Source organism: Bos indicus x Bos taurus, chromosome 10 (assembly GCF_003369695.1).
Source record: "Bos indicus x Bos taurus breed Angus x Brahman F1 hybrid chromosome 10, Bos_hybrid_MaternalHap_v2.0, whole genome shotgun sequence".
Lineage (NCBI taxonomy): Eukaryota > Metazoa > Chordata > Mammalia > Artiodactyla > Bovidae > Bos > Bos indicus x Bos taurus.
Window position 1 is genome coordinate 74,649,513 of NC_040085.1, and position 20,891 is coordinate 74,670,403.

The 20,891-nt window shown below is 43.9% G+C and overlaps 1 protein-coding gene across 2 annotated transcripts in view; it reads right to left on the bottom strand.

Moving 5' to 3' along the window:
- Nucleotides 1–792: 792 nt before the first annotated feature.
- Nucleotides 793–20,891, bottom strand: part of DCAF5 (DDB1 and CUL4 associated factor 5) — a 93,457-nt gene continuing 73,358 nt past the window's right edge. For both annotated transcript variants that reach the window (XM_027552257.1, XM_027552256.1), the window contains exons 8-9: nt 11,129–11,256; nt 793–5,462 (exon numbers count right to left, since the gene is read on the bottom strand). In XM_027552257.1, the coding sequence (XP_027408058.1) occupies nt 3,693–5,462; nt 11,129–11,256 (1,898 nt within the window). In that variant the 3' untranslated portion in view covers nt 793–3,692. The remainder of the gene's footprint in view (nt 5,463–11,128; nt 11,257–20,891) is intronic.

The following is a 20,891-nucleotide window of genomic DNA, read 5'->3' on the forward strand; positions in this document are numbered from 1 at the left end:
CACTGTACTTTGAAGAAATTCAAAATTATTCCCAAGACACTTAATGTTATTTTTACTCCAGCATGAGTGCTCAAGGACAAATGAGCACTTAAGACGGAAACATCCCGCCTGAGAGAAACACACAGCTTGTCCAAAGCCCTTATCCTGATGCTGTGGGCAAGTCTGGACTCACCGAGCTGTACTTCACCTTTGTATTTCAATTGCTGGCATGTTGCCTTGCTTAGGTCATAAGGGATGGATAGTCTTCCTTTGGCAGTATAGATTTTCCTCACAAGAATTTTGGTTGGCAAGAACTTTTCAATTAACTGAAAGAGGCAGCTTTATAGGCAGGAGATATATGATGGGTTGGGTTTATTTTTAATTTCTGTTAGAAGTTTACCATGTATGTCTGGGACAGGGCAGGAAAAGCAACTTGATATTTGGAAACATCAGAAAACATAATTCTTTTGAGGCTGTCTGCAATGTCACTTTGCTGCATCTTTCCCTCAGTTCTGACTAACAAAAGGGTCAATTCCAGGATTTCAGTATCCTAAGTCCATCTAAGCCTGGGAAAGGAGATCAAGTAGATACTTCCTCCAACTCTAAATTTTGTGGTCCTAATGTGACCTTTGTCCCAATACCTAGAAATGACCTTGACCACTGGCATTGAGGCAGTGTACCACAGCTTTTCTTCTAGTGTTCAGGGTGGCTTTGAATCAAGTTTCCAATTAGGAAAGAATTGAAACAGGAAAGGAATAAAGGAGGAGGGGTGTCTAAGCAACCAAGTCTTCCTTGGAAGAGAAGAGGAAGCCATGAGAAGTGAATAATAGGTTTATTTGCATATACATAAGAGAAGAGCTAGCGTTGCTGGGAGAGAGGCAGGGCTTGTGAGGAGGTAAGGCTTCAGCAGAGGAAGGCACCTTGACAAACAAGGACTCCGGGCTCAGTAAACCAAGCACAGTTGCAACCTTCTTTCGCCCCAAGCCCACTACTCATTTAACTCATTTACCTGTTGTCAGAGAGACATGGGAATCACTTACAAAACCAGGTGGTAAATAAAGTGGAGGGAACCAATTTTATAAATCTGGACCAGCCACTTAAAACTTTATGTACAGGATGCAGAAAAAACCCATAAGAGGCACCTTTGAATAGTTCAAACCTAATCAAGTGCCATCTGCCCTGTTAGTAAAAATAGCTATCACGGAAGAATCTGGGGATTAAATGTGCCTCCAAAGTTGAGGCCTCAATCCTACAAGTTTAGGCAAAGGGACCCTAGAAGTGGAAGTTCCTGCCAGGTTTGCAGGACCATGATCACAGACAGGAGATCTCTGGGGATCAGAGTGGAATGGCTACAGAGACAAGCATTTCTCAGCCTGCTTCTGTGGCTACGCTGTGGGGCCGAGCTCCTGGCAAGCAGAATCTGGGGTGTCTCCCAAGGATGGAAGGCATCCTTGCTAAAAACATCTTTTCTTGGATTCTAAAGTTGAACCAGAATGAACTTTGACTTCTCTTCTGAGTACCCAAATGAGATAAAGGCTCTTAACACGAAAAGATCAAGTTCTGCATTTGGGAACAGTAACTACCCAGTGGCTAGTTCTCAAGGGAGCTTTACCTACTTCTTTTTCTCCAGGAAGATATGTGGATTGTCCTTAGAGAAGTCAGAAGTGGCCAGCTGCTGCTAGATGCAGTAATATAAAACAAAAAGATTGGACATGCTGACTAGGAAGGGGAAGAGAAACACACACTGAGTGATTATATCTTTTTTTTTTGTATATAAAGGATTAAAAAATTCCAATTTAATAATAAATTTTGGAAAAGCAAATGTAAAATGACTTGGGCTTATAAAACCAGAATTTACAATTATCTGTGTATAGTCAAAGACAAATCATAGAACCGTTCTGATTACAGATTAAAGTAATTCTACTGGTTACAGAATCACTGACCCACTCCCCGGTGAGATTACAGTTGTTCAATTGTAAGCATCTCCACTACTACTCACACTCCTTTGTCTCCTCCTCCTCAGACAGTGTTTTCACACCCAAGTCACAGCACACACACCAGGCACGTCTTTCTTTTCACAAAACTTAGCAAGATGATCCCTCCTTCTGGCTTAGATCAACAACCTTCTTTTATAAATAACCCCCCTTCCCCTGGTCACTAAATGCGTCCACGTCTTCATCCTCCACAGGCTCCCTCCCCTTGGTCCCAGTTCCAGTAGGACATGTTCATCCCTAAAAAGAACGCTGGATTTGTGAGGCCACACCAGTCACAAGCTAGGACCTCCCCAGGCCCATGGCGCTGGGCTCCTGGTTGTCCAGTGCCTTTGTGCTCAAGAAAGCTGTAGTGTTCTCTCCCCCTCATCTCTGCCCAGCATTCTCCTGCCCTTTCATGACATCCACGCCAACAAGCTGTCTGCCATTCTAGGTTTCCCTGTCTTGTACAAGCCTTCATCAATAACCAAGTGACTGTAACTACCACGGCAATGCTGAAAAGATCCTTGTCTTTTCCTCTCTCAATCTTTATCTACCTTCATGAACAGAGTCTCTTCTAGAGGCCAGTGACTCTTCTCTCCACACACTCTGCATCCTGAGGGACCTACTCAATAAGAATCTGTTACTCTGAGATACCTACTCTGCAAGATCCAGTCACAACACCACAGCCTCTGTGAACTGCAGGCTGGAGGGAAGATGCCAGGCCCACCAATTCTGATCGATCATTTCGGGTTAAATTAAATGAACGCAGTACCACACTCTGCTCTTCCCTACACTTCTTCATTAACACACCTATAACATCCACTTTAGTAGTCTGAGCACAAAGCTCTTGAGAGCTGTCTTTCCCCTTCTTTCCATAGGCCGAGACACCACCAGGTGGGGCCAAGCAAGTGCCTGCTGGCCTTCTGAGTGCCTCTTAGGAACTAGCACCTAACTTGTTAAAGTGTTACCCACAACCAGTTATATTCTACGGCCCCTACAGAATGGTGCTGCACCATCGATCAATTTGCAACCAGTGAGCTTTATCAGGGATCTATGTTCTCTCGAATCTGATCTTAACTGCTAACCTCTCATGAGCATGAAAATCGCTCCACTTTTAGTACACCTACTTTAATGCTCAATGAAGAAGTGCTACTGAGAAAACACGGAAGATTTCTTTAAGAAAGGAACCATGCTTTCCTTCCCAGCACAGCCAGTGGGCTGAAGGCCTGTTTCCACTCGTCTCCATTCTCTCAGCGTGAATCCACTACTCACTGGCAACACAGTCTGATTTAGCAGGCACTCGTCATTAAAACCAGAACATCTATGGCATATAAACGAGGTGAGATGGCAAAAAACACAGATCCAGAGAGCCTTTCTGATGGAGAATGGAAAGACAAGTCTGAGACAGTGAGCTCACGTGTGCCAGTGCACACACATGAGAACGAGTCAAACATCTCAACAAGGATTTACTGTAACAGAATCTGCACAGGTACACTATGCTCAAGTCTTACTAGAAAGGACTCACTTGCATTTTTTCCCTTTCTTAACGCAGCACGACCAACGGCCAGCTAAACATCAGACCCATTGTTGAATAGAAGGGAGCAGCATCAGACACAAAATTCCAGGCCCTGGTTTTACGTGCCTTTAATACTATTTTTCCTTTCCTCTGTGTTCACTAAACAGGATTTAAAATTTTTGTAAAGCTACTTTTCATAGCTTTTTGTTTTCCCTTTGTATTTATCATGTTTTTAATTTCTTCTCTGAGGAGGAATTCTCCGAATCTGGGTCTTCCAATTCGATTCGGTGCCTCTTGAGGCCACTATGGCCATGAACAGCCCTGCTGCTGTCTGTGTCTGGGGGGTCAGTGGGGTCCTCTCTCGTTCCAGCACTGGGGGACTCACAGGCCATTTCAGACCCACAACAGTCTTTGTGTAGGAGTATCCCTGTCAGGGACAAGTTATCGTGGTCAGTGTCCACACGTCCTGGGGAAGAGCAGGCCAGTGCCTCCAGCTCCCCGAAGTTCTGCCCATTGCTGTGGGGATGCGGGGGGCGGGGGTGCAAGCGTCCATTGTTGTGGTTGGCACAGATGGTTTCGAGGCTTCTCTCCTCACTGTCATCAGACTGGGTCCTGAGACAGTTGCCAGACCCGCTGCTCAGAGTGGAGCCAGACGCCTTGGGGACAGGAGGGGAGGGTGGCTCCTCAGCCCGGCTGCTCAGGGCCTTGCTTAGGGCCTTTCCATTGAGCTTCTTGGTTTCAAAAGTGTGTTCTACAGTGCCACCATTGTTGGAGTCCTGAGAAGCATCCTCGGGTGCCTCTGCCCAAGGGTGGCCACTGGGCTCGGGGCCCGGGCCATTGTTGGGGCTTACGGCAGAAGTCCCTTCTTTAAAAGTGTCCTTGCTGCGGCCTTCCGGCGGCATGTCCTGGGTCCTCTGGGCTACCGCCGAGTTTAGACAGGCTTCCTTGCTGGAAGAAGGGGCTGGGTTGTCCTTGTGGCTGGTTCCCGCCCTCCCTTCATCGGCCTCCCCAGACACGAGCGAGCTCTCTCCATCTTTGTTGTTTGAGTAGGAGATGTAGGAGTAGCGGAGCCACTTGTAAGCTTTATAAATCTTCCGCTCAACTGACTCTATGTCGGAAGTTGGCGATGCTCGGCTTGGCTGAATCTCCAGAGTGGACGCGCTCCGATCAGGGGAGGAGGTGGGGGAGGAAGAGAGGTCATCTACTTTGATCTGGGGGTAATCATAGTTGTCTTCGCCAATGTAGGTGTCGGTGGGCTTGGGAGGGGCGCCAGGCCTCTCTTCTCGAGGCGTCTTCTGACGGCGCCGCATGGCATTCCGCTGCCGGGTGGATGCGCGCCGTTCGTTCAGCTCCTCCTCTTCCTCAGAGCTGCTGGAGCTGCTGGAGCTGCTGGACTCGTCTTCGGGGCTGGGAGACCGTGGCCGGGGAAAGAGGTCTGTGTCCAGTTCCACCTCACAGGCATTCTCTTCAGAGTCAGACTCGTTGGAAAGGGCCAGGAGGCGTTTGTCCTGGTAGCGCCGCAGGGCAGACAGGCGCTGCTGGCGAGACGTGGCATCCTCACATGAGGGCAGCGGCGGGGTGGACGCCACCACGTTTGTGGCAGTGACCCGCAGGGGGCCCAGGTGGAAGGCGCTGTCGGCAGACTCATCCACTGTGGGCGGAGGGGAGCGGGGCAGCGAGGCCGAGGACTCGGAGTCGGTGTAGCCAGAGCGCTCGCTGACCCCCGCGTGCAGCTGGAGGATGGTGCTCTCGCTGAGGTCACTGTCCGAGTCAGAGCTCCAGCCCTCGATCTCGCGACGCACCAGGGAGTCAAAGAAGGCCATCATCCGGGGGTCTTCCTGCACAGACTGGTTGGCGTAGTCGTGAGACAGGCCACTCCCACTGTTCAGCACAAGGCTGATGTACTCTTCGTGGGTATAGAGACAGCGAGAATCATCCTCAATCCGACCGTCCAGATCTCCGGTACATCCTGGCTGCTTGTACGGGCTCCAGATCTGCACAGAAAGTGAAAACAAAACCAAGGAAGCCTGATTGGAATGTATTCTAAAGCTGTTGGCCATAAAGAGCTTCCCCAGACTCTCCCTGTCATTTAGCCAGGACTTGCTAACCAACTTTAAGCCCAGGATAAACACATACCATGACTCCCACTGCCCCCCTCCCCTTTAGCTTCCTCTACCAGTAGCCTGGAAATCACAATAACCCCCTACATAATATCAGAGGACAGAGGATGACTTGAAGATTGCCCAGTGTGTTCAAAACTCTCAGAAGACTGGAGAGGTACCACTTTTCCAAAGTGAAAACAGACCAGCAGTCAGTCCTCTGCAACAGTTAATATTTCAGCCTATAACTACTTCTCCCCAAATGCAACATTTCTATTTTTAACTAATGGGAATTGCTTAGTGGAGCTTGGGAAGAACAGCCAGCTGCCTACACTGCAGTTCCCTCTTGGACATGCAGGCATCAGTTACCCAGGAAACTGGGTTCCCTTACCCAGGGAGCTGCTGGCTTGCTCCCCAACTATTCTGTTAGCTATTGGAGTAGGCAGGACTCACCCTCCAAGCCCACAGACCCATCTCTTAATACATTCCACAGTCAGACCTTCGCGCTCATAGCCAAAAAGTGGCAGAACTAGGATTCAGACTAAAGTCTGTCTGAATGCAAAAGCCCAGCTTTATGAGCTGAATTAAGTTATGCAAAAGTGGAGTTCAAGGTAATTAAGCTGTCACTGCAGATGAGAACGATTAGCTTCACCTGACTCTGCCAGACTGGTCCTGAGCAGCACAGAGAAGCTCGGTTATATCAACTGGTAGTTATGGCAACTCAGATGAAATTCCAGGTGATTTTCTTGCCTTAACAGGCTCCTGTCTATCTTTAGATGGCACCCAACCCAGAAAGTAGTGGCTTCTCATTCCCTATCCTCTATCAAGCCAATGGCTTTGCTTCCCCAAAGTTATCCAAGGACAAATTCGCCTTCCTGTGAGCATGCTCCTGAGGCCTGCTCCCTCTATGCTTTACTTTGATCTCCCAGGAGGCAGCATCTCTCAGGAGGATCCCCAGTTCAAGAGGGGCTGAAGAAACCTTCTAGACTAGGTCTCTTCACCAATTCCCAATTCAGATTCATTCCTCCTTCAACTTTGTCCCCTGCCCACAACTCCTCAGGTGTCCTCCCACTCCCAGCTTCACAATCTCACCCAGGGGAGGGTTAAGGCAGTGATTCTCAAACTTTGGTGTGAATGTGAATTACCTGAAGAATAATTAAAACACTGACTCCTGAGCCCCACCCTCAGAGATTCTGATTTAGTAAGTCATGGGGAGGTTACCAGGGCTCTGCACTTTTAATAACCACTCAAGGAGTGTGAAAGTGGAGGCACCAACTTTTAAGAAACACTGGAATATATTAATAGTTAGCATAAAATAAGTTGCATAAAATAAAGGCTTTGTCTGAAGCAATTCTCAAATTCTTTGTGAGACTCAATGTTTGGGAAACATTTAGATCTGGTCTTTAGCAACAGGCTCAAGCTATAAATGACTATCTTTGCAAACAGATGTCTCTGGGAATAAAAGTTTGGTGGCTTAGGAAAAAAACTGAAAGGTTCAACAAGCAAAAGCCCTTAGGATGTTTCAGAGTCGTAGTCTATATGCTGGGCTAAATCTCACTCCCCCAGTTAAAAATGGAAAATGTTACTAACCATGTTATATAATATGAAGATAAATCCTTATGTACTTCCCAGAAACTCAGAATTTAACAGAAGAACAAAACGTTCATGGTGAGATGCTTGCTGGCCCAACTATCCAACGAGCCTGGGTTTAGTCTACTGCCCAGCCCCCTGCATCTTCACTTCAGGAATGAAAATCACAACACTGAAAGCTGGCATTTATATGCACTCTGGAATGTATTAAGCTGAGGTAGACTTCATTCCTGAAGCCTGGAGTAATGGAACAAAATGCTGGATCAGAAGGCAAGAGGCTTGAGTGTGGGTTCCCACACAGCTCTCGTTTGCTCAGCTCCCCATCCAAACAGTGAAATTAGACGGGTCTCATGCAACCCGAAGATTCAGAGCAAAACAAAAGATCCATCCCAGATGGCCAGTCTCCAGTCCTCAAGGGACCTATAGCACAGAGCTGTGGGAGAGGCAGAACAGGTAGGGACCTGAGCCTCCTCACTCACATGGCCCAGAGCAAATGACTTCGCCCTTGAAGGCTCTTTCCTCAGTTGTAGACATGAGAAGGATGAAATGATGCAACATATACCAAAGTACCAATAACTGTAGTGCTTCCTCCTTCATTTGGCAAACGAGTACCTTAACTAGAGGTTTGAGACTCATCCTCAAACAGACTTTTGAACACCAGAGGCACTGACCATCCCAATTATGTTAGTCCTCATCCTTAAAACATCAATTTCAAACATTTGTGAAATTATCTTTTTAATACTGAAAGTCAACAACTCAGAAGTGAAGCAATGAAAGCACAGCTTCCTGTTGCATGTGAACTGTGGCTAGACATCCCTCCTCATGGGACAAGGTTCATGAGAAAAGGAGGAGGGATGTGCAGCTTTCTCTTGAAGCCCAGTGACAGTGACAAGTTTAGCTCAAGAGGCTGTTGAGCAAACAGATGCAGTTCAATTCTTATTCAAAAATCATCGAGATGGAACACAATTTCAGTAACAAGTGTTCTGACCCACACAGGTGACCGTGACATGCTTGATGTAGCATCTCTAAACCCTCTTCTCTCTCTGCACTATTATACTAAATTCAGACATCTGGCCACCTACCAAGAAAAACGACACAGACAGAGACTTAAGTTGTTATTCCAGGAGCGCTTCACACTCTCTAATCTGGATTCCAAGACTCCCTGGGCCCACCTGTGGCCTACACCTTCCCAGTCTTACATCCAAGCCCTCCCCTTTCTGTGCTCTTCACTTTGGCCAAATGATCATTTCTTAAACAGGCCCTACACTTTGCTGCTTGTGAGCATTTACTCATGAGCATACTACCTGGAGTGCAGTAGGTGATCAATAAATATTTATTGATTCAGTAAAATAAATATCCAATCTCTCTCTTTAAAATGGCCTTCCCATCTTATTCCTTTTCTTTTGCAGACTTTTTTCTTCAAAATCTGGTTCAAGTATTACTTGAGATAGTTCAAGTGTACTGAGATTACCCCAGATGGGGGGAAAAAAATCTCGGCCTCCCCACACAGCAATGTTTCTATCTCTCATGTACTTTGCACTTTTCATTACTTTTATTTGTCTTCTCTCCTACTGGGTCATCAATTCCTATGGGGACCTGCATTCCTCACAGGGCCTAGCGCAAATCACACACAGTAGGTATGGTTCACAAATACTGGGTGAATAGACAAATATTGGTCTTTGAGGAAAAAGAAAACGCCAGCAATTGTTCATCTTTCTCTCTCTTATGTTTAACTACAAAATAACCCTGTTTTTTTGCTAAGTGTGGGCATTCAAGAGGATATAAGATCTGTTGTGGGTGAGAAGAGGCTGGCCCTGACTCCTTTCCTCCAGGCTAGTAAGGCATCAGTAAAGGACAAGTCAGGGAGAAGAAGGTGGAGCAGAGACAGGTGGAGAGAGAGGCTGGCTGGATTAAAGTATGGTGGAATGATGCTCTTTGAGCCATTGACTCTCTCAGAAAAAACACAAGAAAGAAAGAGATTGTTTTTTTAAGTTTTTTTTTTTTTTTTAAGTGGACTATTTTTAAAGTCTATTGAATTTGTTACAGTACTGCTTCTGTTTTATATTTTAGTGTTTTGGCCATGAGGCAAGTGGGATCGTAGTTCCCCGACCAGGCATCAGACCGGCCCTCTCTGCATTGGAAGGTAAAATCTTAACCATTGGATTGCTAGATAAATACCTGAAAGTGACTTTTATTAAAATAGAAACTGTCAGGCACAGGTAACCTGTAAGGCACTCCTAGGTGTCATTCACTTGACAGATGGGAGACAGATTCAAAGAGCTGCCCAAGGGTACTAACTGTTACTGACTTAAGGTTTCCAGTGGCTAAACAAGCCTCCTGGTGGGGCAGGGTTCAGACCCCACTGGAACCTGGAAGCAATGAGTTCTACAGTTTAGTCTGAATATTTTCACAGAGAAAATATTTTCTCCTTTAAGAACTTGGCTAGTCTCCAACCTCTAACCTCTTGGTTAAGGATTCCAACTGACTAAACAACGATCGGAGAGACTTAGCACAGAAGCATCCTAGGGTGTCAGCCAAGCAGGAATCTCTCTTCTAAAGGAGATGCTCAAGCAGAGCTCCCTGATAAAGAGAATGATGTCAACAGGACTACGGAGGACATGCTACTATGCCAACCTGTGAGTCACATGCTAAAGGAAAAGGGAAAGCAACGCAAGGGACAGGGCGGCTCAGTGATCACCCAAGTGAAGGACTGCTGAGAGGAACAGATACAGCGGGAGCGCCAGGCCACCTGCTGCCTTCCCACCAGCACGGGAAGGGCGGCTGGACACCGAGGAGAGCAAAGAATGGGGCCCGGTGCTGGCCTTACCACTGCTAGCTATATAATTAACCCCAAACAGTAAATTTATAATTTTCATCTCATCCTCTGCGAAAAGAAAAAGTCTATAAAAACCGTCTAAGTCTAGGTCTAGCCCTGTTTATTTATGGGTAAATAAATGTATGCAATCATGAAAGTCAGCCCTGATCAACAATAAAACCTAAATAAAGGGAGTTGGAATAATGACAAATAAAAATACCGACCCATACTCCAACATTACATTTCTGATAGTTTCCTCTGTCTCAGACTTAAGTTGGATAGTTTTTAAAAAAAGAACAAAAGAAAATGAAAACTATCCATTTGTTACAAATCAATCTTCACATTTCCCCTGAAATCTCCCTCAAGTTTTCAATTGTTATTTTGGGGGAAAGTGAGGAGTTTTATGTTTTGCTGGGGGGAAGAGGGAGGAGATATCACCTATCTTTACTTAAAAGTCAAGTCATCACAGGGTCCTCAGGAATTCATCATTTGTCTTGAGCCCTCATTTTCTCAGCTGTGGAGAAGGGTTACTAGCAGTCCACTGGAATGTGAGTGATGGGCAGTGGGCCATCCTTCCGTGGACACAGGCCAGACTGGGTCTCTCATTTACAAGCTCTGAAAATATCCCTTGGCAGGGTTACGTTCATTCAGTCAATGCACAACTGATGCCAAGTGTTCATCCTCAATCACAATCACATCAAGTGGTTTCTGATATGTCCTGAGACAAGTTAGCTATGGTTCTGGAAGTCACTTGTTGTATCTGTGCCATATGAGAACAGCAATTAATGCAAAGTGCACACCCAGTAACTGAGGGGATGGTAGCTTCTTTATCTCCAGATGGGGTTTGGAAAGCAGAATTCATCAGACTCCAGATCAAACGCCATTGGAAATGCAGCAGCATACAGGTAGTATTTGGTTTCAAAGCCTCGTGACTAATTTTTAAGAAAAGAGTCCCTCCTGAAAGGAGGGTTTAAAAACCGCTCTATTTATTATAACATAAATTTTTCCATATTTTGTAATATGCCAAAAGAATTAAGAATTCTGATAGACCTTTAGTTATGTTTAGCTATGACGTGCTACATACATTGTTTTGTTTTTTTCCATTTATTAACTTGCAGTGATTTCTCTAAAAGGACAAAAGGGGAATGTGCCTCACCTTGATAATCTTTTCTACACCAGAAGAGCAGATCATGTAGGTGTGGGGGTTAAATCGGACCTGGTTAACAATAGACCGATGCCCTTTCAGCACCATGAAGGCTCCGTTGACCACCCTACCAATGCCACCTGGGAAGACAGAAGGAAACAAAAATCAAATGATGAAACAGATGGAAGTAAACAGGCTCCAGTAATAGCAAACAAACAGCTCTGAACCAGAGTCGAAATTTTTTACTAACTGATCACCAGCAGAATGCCTAATCTTACAGATAAAGTTGCTATGGAAAGAAGGAAGATGAAATATCTCTCAACATATGTGCTCTTACCCAGAGCCTTTATTTAGCCTTTAAGCATTGCCCACACCCACCCACTGCAATTCCATTGTCAATGAAGCCACAGCCACTTAAAACATTTCTCAAGTTTTTGATCCTTAGGATAGAATCCCAGTGTTACCTTAGAAAAGGCCAGTCATAAGCAAAATGAGACTGATCTGCTTGGGAACAGTTAGGCAGCTAAGCCAGGGACATGCAGAACCAGAAACATATAATTACTTAAGTGTACCCAAAACATCACTGATCTAGTTGCCCTCAATTTCTATGATGAAAGTAGCAAACAAAACATACAAAAACCTCTGGGAAAATAATGGAGAAAATTCTGTCTTCACTCTGATAGGGAGAACTAAGGATAAAGCAAGGAGATACGGGTCACTTTCACAGTAAGCAGACTCCAAGTATGGAAAATTACAGAGGGTGGGCCTTGAAGACATCATGTATGGAGGCTGCTGATAGAAACCAGTATCTTATGGACCATCCTGTAGGCTTTCTTTTTTGATGATGAGAAAAGTACCAGAGGCCTAGAACTTATAACACAGATGAAAATGTCACCATTTATGAACTTGGGATAATCTTAAAGGTTCAACTTCATTGGTAAGGGCATCACACTCCCACAGGACACAGGCACCCAAGTCTTGAAAAAGCTCACTTTTAAGCAGCCATCAACAGCTCAGTACACACAGGCTGACATGTGCTCCTGGTCGACTGGCAAACTGTGATGCATACTGCCGCTGCTGCTGCTAAGTCGCTTCAGTCGTGTCCGACTCTGTGCGACCCCATAGACGGCAGCTCACCAGGCTCCCCCGTCCCTGGGATTCTCCAGGCAAGAACACTGGAGTGGGTTGCCATTGCCTTCTCCATTGTGTGAAAAGTGAAAAGTGAAAGTGAAGTCGCTCAGTCGTGTCCGACTCTTTGCGACCCCATGGACTGCAGCCTACCAGGCTCCTCCATCCATGGGATTTTCTAGGCAAGAGTACTGGAGTGGGGTGCCATTGCCTTCTCCGGTGATGCATACAGACACAGACAAATGAGTGCTCATTTATTTAAGCAGGGAGAGCCTTCCCAGACCTTGTCAGGAGTGCGGCATCGCTGGGGCACAAAGTGCCATTGGCACCACCTTGGCTCCATGTGCTCCACCCCAGGGCCAACTTCACTCAGTTCAAACATTCATGCCAAACATTTCTCATCTCACTATCTGCAAAGAAAATGGCTAGAACAATATCCCTCTTCCAGGGATAATCCAGTTCTGCAGAAGGCGTCTTCTGCTTTTGGCCTCCTGACACAATTCCTCTTTCACCTGTCCTGCCTCATGAGAGATATTCCTCTCTACTGACATGTACATAACGTATCTTTTTTTTTTTTTGGCAACAGCAAGAGGTTGGAGATTGCACTGATTTACTTCTGAGTGGTGTCAACTTGGCTAGCACCAGGTGCTTACTCTACTTGCCGAGTGACAAAAATGTTCTTTCCCTAAATTTTGCCCCATGTCTGACATTATTAACATCTGAATAACCCAGAATGGACACTACACTTATAGCTATTCGTATTTCAGCCCAACATCATCACATTTGCTAATAAATCATAAAAGAGAAGAAAGTAACTGGGACATAGGTGTGTTTTTATGGAGACAAAAGAGTCAGGAAAGGTTTAAGCACCCAGGTAGGCTGCCATGACGGGACCACTGAGGCATCCTGAGTGTACCAGGTTCCTAAGGTGGGGAGGGAGGAGGGGAAGGTAGCCTGAGCCTAGTCAAAACAAAAAGAAACTTGAGAGAACTAAGAGGGATCCATGGGAATCTAAAACAGTTGTCTCAACACACCCCCAAAGAGTTCCTTTGGGTCTGTTTCTTTTCTATAAATGGTTGATTCAATAAGCAGCAATCCGGCTCACGCATTTCTTCTCAATCCTACGTTTCAACAGCCCACTCCTATCCATGCCTCCACTGGGGTGGTCACTAGCAAAGAAATTTAGGCTTGAACCCAGTGCCAATGTCATTGAATCCTTCTGCTTCTAAGAAAAAGAATTTAAGTGACTCAGAGAATTTCACTGACTTCTTCCAACTAGCTTGGCAGAGCCAGAATTTGAACCAGAGTCTGTTTGGTTTTAATGCCTAATATCCTTTCCATTGTATAAGTGGCCTTTAAGAGATGAAAAGGTTTGAATAGGGATAGAATCAGAAGGTCATAACCAATTTCTAAATCCTTCTGGCAGTCATCATATAAGTTGGTTTTCACTTTAAGTCCTAAATTTAGTAGCGGGTGGGGTGCTTCCCAGGCGGTGCTAGGCGTAAACAATCCACCTGCCAATGCAGGAGACGCGACAGAGGCGGGTTCGATCCCTGGGTTGGGAAGGTCCCCTGGAGGAGAAAACGGCAACCCACTCATGTATTCTTGCCTGGAAAGTCCCATGGACCAGAGGAGCCTGATGGGCTACAGTCTATGGGGTTGCACAGAGCTGGACATGACTGAGTAACTGAGCACAGGCAGAAGCGGGTAAGGAGAAGATTCTATCCAATGGTATCCTGAGTGCAAGGTCTCTAGTATCAGCACAGGACATTTCATTCCATTGCCAACACCAAACAGTCTATGAAGGAGAACTGGATCTCCTGCACACCTAGAACCTGGAGTGCAACACCTGAACTAAAGCAGGTAACCACTGTTGAACAGACAATGTTTCAGGAGAGCGCAATTCTAGAATAAGTACCACTAAAGGAGGACTTTGGTGAGATAGAAGGTCGCATGTCTTAAAGAAACAGCTACCACAGAACCAAGGTTTATTAACTAAACCAATCTTTCTGTCGAAGATGACTTACAATACAATTACACTAACTTTCAGATCTAAAGAATAATTGAAGGGTATCAGTGCTTGAAAAATTCAGACCACGGAAAATCTGTTTCTACTGCTCTTTCACACGCTGTGACCTCATTTGGTTTCTCTTCTTGGCAGTAATTTTAATACAAGATAGTGTCTCATTCCTACCCAAGAAACCTGAAAAAGAGGAGGACGTCAATAAAGCCAAGAGACTAAAAGTGGAACAGGTACAGAAAGAATTACTGCTGCCATCTGTATAAAGTAATCCAGGCTATTCACAGAATCACAGCAATGAATAGGCTTCAGAGAGGTTCTCTATAGTCCCTTTCCAGTTTTCAGGTTTCAAGTGATTGAAAACAGCTGCTACTGTACAATTTACATAGAATGAGTTTAGACAAGAAATTTTTATCAGTTCTGGAGATGTGTATAAATCAGATAGATTCCTTGAGTCTCAAATGACTAATGTCAAGACGCCAATACCAGTAAGAACTTGGGTTCTCCTCTCCTCCATTATCCAAGCAGAGCCTGCCCATCAACAGCAAAATCAAGCTTAAAAAACTTAGGCAGGGAATATTTTTGATAAAAACTACATAACCTACATAATCTCCCTTTAGGGTCATCACTCATCTGTGGGTAAGAGGCCTGGTAAGGATCAACTCCACCCCATGGTTACTATGTTATTACTAATAATGGTACCAATAAATATAACAGTACATACTCAAGAATAAGATCCCTGGTCATTCTTGAGTTGTCATTTGTTTATAAAGTTCTGTACAAACCAATGGTCATTTCTCTAAACCATCTGCTCTGGCTGGCTCAGCCAAACGTGCCGGTACCATTTTGTAGGTTTCTTTTTAAGCTGAGGTCAAAGTTTCCATATATCCATCTTTCCTTTGTTTCAGAAGGGATACTAGGGAGGTGGGAAATGTTATATCTTATCTGTTCTACTTCTCTATTCTACTGCAAGACCTCAGAAAAGAAAATGAGTGAGAGGGCCATCTCATAAGACCCCAGCATTAGTGATTCACTCACTATCCTGAGATTCTAGGCAACACAAGGCACTCAGAAAAAACACCTTGTTCAGAACCCTGATAAAGACCTTTCTAAAATGCCATGGCCAAATGTTCGCACAGAGAAGAGAAACGACTAAGCCAACATGTGTTCACTGCTCTCTTTTCTTAACTATGCTCTTTTCATAAGATTCAGCCAGAGATTTGTCCCCTCAAGCCTCTCAAGAGGGTCAGGACACCACTCCCACTTCTTGCCAACTTCAATTACTTCTGTTTCTTGTCAATTTCATTCATTTTCAACAAAGTCCTCCAAGAATGAGGATGTTTTCAACCCAAAAGCTAAAAGCACCCTGGTCAGGATTTCTAGATGCTTTGGTTCAAACAGAAACTTATCCACTGTGCTAGGGTGTGATCCTCAGCAGCACTTGGGACTGACTACAGAACAGGACACTGAAGTATTTTGTTCTGAAATAAACTCCGAATCAAACTGGGTAAAATGGCAGTATTAGTTTTCTTGTTACAGCCTTTGGATTTTCCACTCCTTCCTAAGAGTCCATTAATTAATGGGCAGGACAAACACCTTTGTGAGAATGGGAAGGAGAAACAATGGACAACACAGAGATTAAGGAGGGGGAGCCTCACAGCAAGAGTGAGGAACCAGAACAGGGACTAGATGACTGGAAGGGTCTGTTGGAAGATAAGAAATTAGGACTGCAGGAGATAGATTTGTGTTTCAAAAAAATAGAGCACTGGGTCCTCATGAAGAGGGTAAACATCCTTGATCTTCCAGGATTTCTATGTTGATATGTCCAAGGATAATAAGAGCTGGGTGTATAAGGACTTAACAAATGACGGTTAAATTGAAATTAGTGGAGAACACTGTTAAGAGCAGTGCTTCGCAGGTGGCTCAGTAGTTAATAGAATCCGCCTGCCAATGCAGGAGACACAGGAGATGAAGGTTCAATCCCTGGGTTGGGAAGATTCCCTGGAATAGGAAATAGCAAGCTATTCCAGTATTTTTACCTGGAAAATTCCATGGACAGAGAAGCCTGGCAGGCTACAGTCCACGGGGATCACAAAGAGTTGGAGAGGACTCAGCACTCACGCGTGTACTGTTAAGAGTGGTATTTTTAAAAACTTAATACTCAAGTTAAAAAAACACAGATTATGGTACAGGAAATGCTTTCAGCACTTCATGGGAGGACTTCATCTGGTAGCTCTAGATTAGGGCAGGACACGGACGGCTGCAGAACACACGGATGGGGCGAGGTGGCCAACGAGGACGTAAATGGCACCACGTTACAGAGAAAGAAGCTGGAAAATCCGGTAACAATGGTTATCTCAGTGATGCAACTGACTTCAAAACTCTGCAATTACCTAGTCCTCCCCTAAGCAATGAGACTTGGCTCGGTGTTTTTCACCAAAGAATCCAATGGTTAATTCAGTTTTCATCCTACTCATCTCATCTGACTTATTGGCAAGATTCAGCAGAGCTGCCTCCTCATGTGATGTTTTTTCCACTGTATTCCTAGGCTTATCCTCTTATGGTTTTCCTGCTACTTCACTGGTCACTCCTTTTTTTTTCTTTTAAATTTTTTACTGAAGGATAATTGCTTTACAGAATTTTGTTGTTTTCTGTCAAACCTCAACATGATGTTCACTCCTTTTTGATTTCCTTTTTGGCTCTTCTCCCTGGCTTCTTGACATCAGACTGCCTTAGGGTTCAGTCTTTGGTCCCCTTCTCTTTACCTAGTTATACTCACTTCACCCACTGCTGACCTCATATAGTCTGTGGCTTCAGATACTACCAATGTCGTACCAAAACTTCAGACAGCACCTACGTGCTGATACCAAAACTCAAAATGTTACCTCTAGTCCAGGTCTTCCTTGAACTCCATACCTCTACATCCAAACTGTTTACTCAGCATCTCTAGAGACATCTCAAACTCTACCTGCTCACCTTTTCTCCCAATCTACTGTATCAGAAATTCTGATGGCTTTACTTTCAAAACCTAACTAGACTCCAACCCCTATTACCTTGGTTCAAACCACCATCACTTACTCACCTGTATTATGAGAGAATCCTGTTGGTTCTCCTCATTTTTATCGCTGGCAGTCCCATTCCCATCATTTACCCCCAAAACTCAGTAACCAGAGTGATGCTGTTAAAACATGTCAGATGAAGTCACTCTTCTGCTCGAAATTCTCCAATGGCTCCCATTTCACTTATAGGAAGAGCCTACATGACTGGACACCCCTATATCCCACTTACCTCTATGACTGAGCTCTATTCTTCTCCCCTCTCTCATTCCGCTTCAGCACATTGATTTCCGTGCCATTTCTCAAACATAACAGACACACTCTCACTTCAAAACCTTCATGCTGGTTCTACCTCAAATTCTCTTACCCTGGATTTCTGCAATGCTCCCGCACCATCATGAGGTTTTATTCAGATGTGACCTTTTCAATGAGGACTATATTGAATATCCTATTTAAAATGACATTTCCCTGATTCCCTTCCCCACACTACTTCCTATCTCCCTCATTCTGTTCTAATTTTTCCTTTTCCAAAGCACCTTTTACACACACTATGTAATTTATTGTATCTATTGTTCATTGTCTGTTTCCCCAACTAGAATGTAAGCTCCATTCTAGCAGGGCTGTTTTGTTCTTCTGCTGTACCCTAAGTTTCTAAAACAGTGTCTACGTAGCACATGGTAAGTTTTCAACAAGTATCTGATGAATGAATGAAAAGGCATGTATATTAGACTTTGGAATATAAGAATGCAGGAAAAGAACCTAATCTCCACTGGTGGGCTTCAACATCCAACATGTGGATTATCCAAGTGTCTCTCTCCATCTTCCTGATGTCAATTTTGGATGTTTCTTTTATAGCATTTCTGACTACAGTAGGAGTAGAGAAATAAAGAAGCTAAGATTCTACCTATCCTTCATGATCCTTTGAAACACTAATTCCATAAAAACTTGACTGATTCCCCAAATCTGTTCAAGCTCTCCTTAATTATCTTTTTTATAGGCCTTGGAACCCATTTTAAAATTTAGCATGCGCGCGCACACACACACACACACACACATACATATACCCTTTTCTCATCTCTCTTGGAGTAGAAGTTCTTGGAGGGCAAGAAAGTGTTTATCTTTCAATCACCCATTGGATTTGTATAACATTTTATCTAAGGGTACTCAATAAGTGAACAAATTAAAGTAAATCTCATTATTTTCTCTGGAACAAGGCTTGAAGGAGAAGGCTAAAGCTATTATCTACTAAAATGAGGTCTGGTAAGTCCTGTTCAAGCAGTTAATCTATTTCATTCCTGACTCTACCAGCAGAAATTAAGAAGGGCTGTGAGGGGCAAGAGACCACTACTTTTTCTCACTATATCTAAAAAAGAGTTGTCCAAACAATCTCTTAGTAATTCCAAAAGGTCTGCATGAACATTCCCAGGGCTCCAAGTTTCCAAACATAAAGAGAAATACAATCAGGGTAGTGACAATACAGAGAGAGCAGTGGCTGCTTCCTGGGGATCATGTAACCACTTAAGAGCTAAGAAAAGCCAGATGGGGATAGTCAGTGCTGTCAGTAAAGCTCAAAAAGGCCCACAGACAGCAACACTTAATTGTACAAAAAAGTCAATTACACTAAATTCTTCTTTCATCATCTGTATTTCACATGTGTTTGCAACCAACTACTTGTGAACAATTAAGAACAGTTGTTCCTCCAATTACTTGGGAAAAAGCAGATGCCCAGGTCTGACTCCCTGAGAGTAAATGCATCTCTGAGAGTAATGAGAGGAGAGACAGAGTATGCACACACAGGCAGGCTCATGGAGATGCACCGACAGCTGTTTCCAGCCTCCCTCCTCAGCCTGCTGGCAGTGGGGGTGGCTGCAGTGAAGAGCTGTATGCTTCCCCCTCCATTCAAGGAAAAATCTGTCATAGGACTTTCCCCTTTTAAACTATCAATGAGTCAAGAGCAGCCTTCGTGCAAGAAAAATGTAACTGACCATTCAGGAGGGTACCAGATAAGGCCCAAATCTTGGTCTCTAAGGAGTTTTTCAGAGGAAAGTTAAAAAGGAGAAAGCTTTTAAAATGAGAAATAGGCAAAACCAATACAATATTGTAAAGTAAAAAAAATAACAATAAAAAAATTAAAAAAATAAATAAATAAAATGAGAAATAGCAGCACTTATTATAAATAGCAACTCAGTAGCTACTGAGTACACTTAAAATATCCCTAAGAAACTAGGTATTATTATTACTGTTGTTATTGTTTACATTGTTAATATTCTTATCTTACAGAGAAGAAAGTTTTGGCAAGATTAAACAATTTTCCCAAAGCCTCGGACTAGAAGGTGAATGTATCAGAAATTTTAAGCCCAGGCCTACCAACTCTATTACACTGTGCTTCTTTCCATAAATAGTACGGCCTTAGTGTAGAGGCATATCTGAGGGGAAGCAACTCAATCAGTGAAAACCCTAAAGCCCTTTCCAACAAAAATTAGGAAAAAGGGAAGGAGAAGGTCATACGAATATTTTCCAGAGACACCCACCTCTACCACATGTTATCAAATCCTCCATTACTTCTATTACCTAAGTTACTAGGGAGCAAATACTTTGGAAACTATGGATCTATGAGCACTGATCTTATCCATAGCAGTAACGATGTCTTCCATTTGAACACATCTAGTTTTCAGAAAGCCTTCAAGACTGTTAAACCATTCCATGATATGAGTTGGTAGAGTGAGGGGTGGGGGTAGCAATTTTACAGAAGAAATTGAGACCCACAATTGCTGTTACATAACCTGCCTAGAATCACTCAATCCGTTATTGGAAGTACTGGACTTGAATCCAGGTATGATTTTAAGCCTAATGCTCCTTCCTATATACCATGCTGACTCTATACATAACTGTCAGTCTGTTTATCTTCAGAACTGTCACATAAAAACAGATGCTCTTCCTACGTACTTCAGAGGTGTAAAACATATTCTGATGGGTTGTTTTTTCTTTGCCACAGTGAAATTCCCAGTTCTATTCCTTCCTCTGATTTTTAAACAGGTTTTTAGAAATGAGTTGTTATTTGAAATCAATTGAAAAAATTGAGCCTAATTTTCCAGGTAGGAAGTTTTATCCTGAGTATTAGGTCTTACATCTTGAAATTATTTCCTCAACCTACTAGCAAGCCCTTTGTGAATTATTTAGCCAACTGGCTAATTCTGTTTATATAATAATGGCAACCCCTGGTGGCTCAGAGGTTAAAGCGTCTGCCTGCAATACTGGAGACCAGGGTTCTATTCCTGAGTCGGGAAGATCCCCTGGGGAAGGAAATGGCAACCCACTCCAGTATTCTTGCCTGGAGAATCCCAGCCCTATGTGAATTACTTAGCCAACTGGCTAATTCTGTTTATATAATAATACTAAATTCTGTTTATATAATAAATAAATTTCATCTCTTCGGCATTTGTGTAGCAAAACATTTCCCCAGTGATTGTCAGTCTTTCTGAACAGAAGCGTGCAGAAGAAAAAGATGCCCTTGCTCTTGGCTCACACTTAGCACTGCTCTCCATCTAGTTCTCAGCATTTGGCATGCACT